This window comes from Watersipora subatra, chromosome 3, assembly GCF_963576615.1.
Source record: "Watersipora subatra chromosome 3, tzWatSuba1.1, whole genome shotgun sequence".
NCBI lineage: Eukaryota > Metazoa > Bryozoa > Gymnolaemata > Cheilostomatida > Watersiporidae > Watersipora > Watersipora subatra.
In genome coordinates, this window is record NC_088710.1 from 27,893,011 (window position 1) to 27,899,010 (window position 6,000).

The 6,000-nt window shown below is 33.7% G+C and overlaps 1 protein-coding gene across 1 annotated transcript in view; it reads left to right on the top strand.

The window, feature by feature from the left end:
* The window catches only part of LOC137391066 (uncharacterized), a 309,000-nt gene extending 303,266 nt beyond the window's left edge, over window positions 1-5,734 (top strand). Inside the window, exons 6-7 of the mRNA XM_068077411.1 lie at window positions 4,578-4,837; window positions 5,276-5,734. Coding sequence (XP_067933512.1) covers window positions 4,578-4,837; window positions 5,276-5,488 — 473 coding nt within the window. The 3' untranslated portion in view covers window positions 5,489-5,734. The remainder of the gene's footprint in view (window positions 1-4,577; window positions 4,838-5,275) is intronic.
* Window positions 5,735-6,000: the final 266 nt, after the last annotated feature.

The following is a 6,000-nucleotide window of genomic DNA, read 5'->3' on the forward strand; positions in this document are numbered from 1 at the left end:
CACATGATCAGATAATGTTAGTTTCAGTTCAAGTTTGATCTATCGCAAATAGCAAACACGCTTCCTCGTATTAAACTTGTTAATTTCAATTCGCCATAATGTCTGTGTGTGACGTTTGTGCAGCTGCCAAACTGAGAAGCACCTTTTTTCTTGGCCAAGAGCAGAGAAAAGACCAGACCTTCACCGGGCGTGGAGCAACTGGGTGAAGCTGAATGTGACAAACTCTTTTTATTCGCCTGCTTACTCTTACCTTTGTTTTCGCCATTTCAAAGACGACATGTTTTCTAACCTATTTGCATACTCCACATGTCACCAAAGCACGTGAGTAATTTATTTTATGAACTACTTGTGTTAGTAGTAGTAACTCGGGTTATTTTCTAGTATTATCCTAATACTACTGTATTAATCTAAATTTAATATAACAATATTAATGTCATTTAATTGTAATATGATATTATTAGTATTTTATCTTTTCAATTACGTGTATTATTCTTATTATAATAACAAAAATAATTCATACTGCGTATCTATCTGTAAAACGTAATATGTTAATCTATAATTGATAAAATAATGTTAAAAGTTTCACGATTAATTTCGCCAAATTTCTTAACCCCACTCACTTATAGACAGGCCTGTATTCCCTGGGGCGGCTGGCCGGCTGAGCCGCCCCAACTTTATGGGAATTTTTGGCGGCTGAGTACAGTCAAACTAGGATAACTCGCCCTCGGTAAAATTTTATCACGAACACTTGGTTAACTCGAACTTGTTTGGTCCGTTCCCACGCAATGATAAAACTGCTTTAGATAACTCGACCTCAACAGCATTAACTCGAACAGTTATTTGCCCAACGGCTACGGGAACCGTTTTTATTGCTGTAGAGTATCACTTTATTCCAAGCCATATAGATAAACGTCAACTTTTAATAGTTCTTGGGCGTCATTATTATCATCATCAGCAACAAATTTTTGTTAACGACTTTTCTAAAGGTTTGCAAAAGGTCAAGTTTTAACAAACATCTGCTTGGCAATAGCCTCACGAAAGCGTGCAAACCTTAGGATGAACTTAAAATAAAATCGGCAAAAGTGATCTTTGTTGAAACGCTCAAAAGAAAAAAATGTGTTTTTTCTGAGCGTTTCAACTACAGTCAAAGTTTGCCTATTTTAATCTGAAAACGTCCTGGCAGCCACATCACCTAAAACAAACAAATCTCAAATAATAGAAAAAATGTTTATACTTTCCGATAACCTTTTTTTTAAACTACATGAGATGCCCGGTCGAGGCCCTACATAAAAGAAACTGTTGAGGGGGGCTGACACCGCCCCTCCAAACACCCAGAAGCTCATAACTAGTCGCCTAACATTAGCCGCCCCAACTCGCTTAGCTGCCCCAACTTGCAACCAGGGAATACGGGCCTGCTTATAGATATGTTATATAAAATAGTTATTGTCATTTTCTGGTATCATCTTTATTAGCATATTAATATTATTAGATGATTATTATTAAAATTAGTTGAAGAGTCTGTGCCAACCACTGAAGACTGCAAAGAGTTTGAGCGCTATAAACTTTACTTTACTTTTACTGCGCTTCTACTTTAAAAATTTGACTTATGCAGTTAAACAAATATAAAATTATACAATTTGTATGTAATAAAATTATTTTTGGTTAAAAACATTAGAGGGAAATTTCGTAATAAATTAGCATATAAGAACTTGCTTGTCCGGTATTCCTTATTATTATTATGTTACTATATGTTTATTAAATTTTCACATATAATATGGTGAGCAGTAAATGCAGCGATCTGAGTAAAATTCATTATTTGAGGTAGATGATCTGTAAGTTTTGTATGCTAATTTTAGATAACATAATGGAAAAAGGCTATGTAGTCAAGCAACAGAAGCATAATGATGTCATCCAGGTATTGACTGCTGTTATAGCTATATCTGCTCTGGTTGTCTCTGTCTACTCTCAAATAAGTTACCAGTGGTTAAAGAAGGAAGTTGATCATTTAACCAGTAGACTAGATCAGCTAGAAGGAAATGGAATACAGGTGAGCAGTTATCAAATATGTACAGTAGATTAACTACAACTGACCTTAGTAAAAGTCAATTTAACATGAGTATATTCTGAACTGGCACAAGTATAGGATTGTGCAGCAGAGCTTAATTACTTTTAATTTTTGTTTTAACATTGGAATGGTCACATGAGAAGTTGTTTTCAATTGAAAAGTATTTTTTGAACATACTTAAATGTCTGAAAGTGCAGGTACATATAACTGTCTAAGGACTTGCAATCTTATATAACAGATAGTATTATAATGATGCATGTTCAAAGTATGTTGTGTATACTAGGAACAGTAGACATAAAACATGCACTGGTATCCAGCATAGATTCTTCTTTAGCATAAATCTTGATTTTATAGAGACAAAATCAGGAAATGATGTCGCATCATATGATAAAACAATTTATCAAAAGATAAATAAATTTGTGCTGTTCATTTATTGTATAAGAAGCTGTTTGAGACGCTGAGGTTTATATGATTGTGATATTTGAAAACTATATATCTAGGTGTCAATGATGTCTCCAACTGATATCGAACAAGCCATACACAAAAGATCAGCAGAAGACGAGGGAGTTAGTGATGGCATACTAAGTCAATTATCACCAGGTAAATTAGCCATAATGTAACAATCACTATAGCAACATTTTAACAGATATTTAGTATTCAGTTTTTATATCAAAGCAATAGACTTAATAACATAGTTGTAAGTTTGCTAGTTTCCTACAAGAGGTAGAACAGGACACAACGGTACTTTAACAGTGGGTTAGTTCAGTTCCTCACCTCTACGCTAGATATATGTTTTTTCAATTTAAATACTGTTACTGTCATGGTACCATGATGAAAAGAAAGTTGTTTTTGCATTGCACTACTAACCTAAAGAGACAACTCTCAATTGATTGATAAGAAGAATAAATATGCGCATTAAAGGAATTTTTAAGTGATCTCGATATATCATAAAACGACGCTATATCAGGCCTATGAGCTGGATAAATTTGGTATACCATTTGTCTGCTTGAAATATAAGATATCTATAGTTTAACTCAAGTTTAATTGTAAAGCTTAAACAAAAATATAAACTTCACTACTAAGATCAGTGTTGATCAGGAGAGCAAAACTCCTCAATACAGATAAACTTAAAAGTAGTGAGAAGTAAATGTATCAAATAAACAGAGACTTGCTCTTGATTAAGACTTGATGATGTCATGACAGGTGTAATCAGAGCTAGATATGTAATGGTTATTAAAGGTATAAATGTTGATGCCTAAAAACGTTGTTGCATGTAAATGTATAATGAAAATATTTTGGACAGGCAGAAAAAGTATTTGTAAACTTTAAATATATCCTATTATTATCACAGTGCTGGTTTGTTCTGTATTGCTTAAAGGCTCCCTAGACACTCCTGGAAGTTTTTAAAGCTTTTACTCAAGTTTTTATTTGTTTTTACTCAAAGCATATTTAGATTATTTTTATTTAATGAAAGACTTCAGCATCCAAAAAGAAACAAAAACTATTGTAACATGTTTTACCAACAGGACAGCTTTCATACTTAAGAGGACTTCCAGGAAGAGATGGTAGGAACGGTAGAGATGGTAGAGATTGTGAAGAGTCAGACCTGACTGGACTGAGAACGAGGGTTGAAAAGTTGGTAAACCAGACCAAGTCAGTTGTAGCTCAACCACCCGCCCACTCTGATAATGGTTTGTTCGCAATAACAAACAAGTTGAACAGTATTTTAAAAAACCCTTGATTTCAATGAAAAGAAAAAAACATAGTATTTTTGAGATAAGAAACACCAAAGTTATTTTTAGAAGAACTCCTACAAGAGTTTAATCAAACAATTGCTCATGGGTTGCTGAGTCTCCTCCAAAGTAACAACCGAAAGTTGGATGAAATTGAACAACAACTGCAGGAAGATGAGAAAAGAAGAGGACCCTCTTTAGTGGGTTAGATAAGTTACCCTTTTACAGTACGCTGTAAACAATTAGATTTGGTATAAAGAAGAGCTTGAAATTAGTAAAACTATTATTCCGAAGGCGACAGGAAGTTTGCTCACGGTATATTTAATAGGTGATTTATGATGATACTGCTCATTATGTGCAAAACATTTAGATGCTAAATGGAAATGTATGAGACTTAGACCTGTGATAACGAAAAATTGAAAACTAGACCTTATTTTTATAAAAAAATGGAAAATATGGAAACATGGAACTTGATCATTTTGTAGTTAATATACAACCAGCTTCTGGAGGAGGAAGTTCGTACATTAGATGGGGCAGGAAATTATGTGGTAACTCTTCAGAGCTCCTGTACACAGGTTGGTTACATAATGTTTTTACTTCCTTCCAGTTTCTAGCAGCAAATTTTATCAAGTAGAGAAGGTTACTTGCCATTCATTTAAATCTTCTTAACTTTGCAAAATCATCAGAATATATTGCTTGTGAATTCAGTTATTTCAAGAACTGACCAGTATGACAGTTAATTATACATGTATTTCAAGATTTATTGATGTATCATACAGGGCTAGCAGCAGGGCAACACTATGACCACGAAGGAGGCTCATCTGTCTATACATGTCTTCCTTCAGAGTCAGAGTATAACTCATATTTAGCTGGTGACCAGGGTAATTACATATATGGAGCAGAGTACCAGAGCGACTCTAATATATTTCCCAGTCGTATGCATGACCAGAATGTACCCTGTTCTAGATGCTACCTTCCTAGCAAGTCTACCATTATTATGATTCCCGCTAAAAGAACTTGCCCATCATTTTGGAATAAGGTGAATTATCATATATCATCTTATATAAACTCATCTTGCATATATGCTGATATTATAAAAGACAATTTCAAATTGACATATACCGGTAAGCCTTAAAATGCACATTAGCAAGACAGTAATTAATTTGCTAGTTTTGTAAACGATATAGAATAGCACCATACAGCATTTTTGCAGCAAGTTTTCGCATATGCTTAGTTTGACACAAAGTTTTTTTATCTTCAATGCGATTATCATCACAGTACCATGATAAAAAGGTAGTTGTTTTCTAGTTTTTATCACAAATACAACTAGATAGCTCCCAATTTAATAATAAGATACAAATAAGAAAGGAATCAGATCAATATTTGCATTAGGATAAATAAGCAAATGTAATTTGGCAAATAAATACAAAATTGTGAGTAATTATCAAATATAAAAACTGAGCTCATTTTTGTTTAGGAGTACGAAGGATATCTGATGTCAGGACACTACAACCACAAAAGAGCGTATAACTATGTCTGTATGGACAAAGAACCAGAAGCCTTAACTGGACTGCATGCCGATACAGATGGAGCGCTGTTTTATTTTGTTCAAGGAAGCTGCAGCCAGCTTGGATACTGCCCACCTTATATTCAGGATGCAGAATTAGCTTGTGTTGTCTGCTCTAAATAGCATGCTTCATGTGTACTGAGTTTATGAGCTAACTAAATTAAATAGACACAGGGTAACTTTACTGACTTAATATTTCCTTAACCTTGTTAGCTGATTATATAACTTTTATGAATATTGAATAGACCAACGACGTAATCTGAAATTCCAAATATCCCTTCCCAATAATAATGTTTCGCATTTAATACAAAATTATTTACTCATGTAATTACTTGTACTATGGAAATAGTTGATGCATAGTAATATTTTCCAAAGGCAAAATAGGTATAACAATATAAAGGATGCTGTTGAGTACGTACTGTATTGATTCTTTATTAAAGTACAGTTTGACAGAATATTTTAGAAATCATGTACCTGCGATTCAACAAAATGTAAATTGGTTTTCAAGTATCGTGTACCACTAGACCTATATCACTTAATTTGACACATTTTGGAAAAGTATAATTCAACTGTCCGCATTCACTCTAGCTGATGTGTTCAGCTGTTTTACAGCTGATACACATATTGCTTGTTTT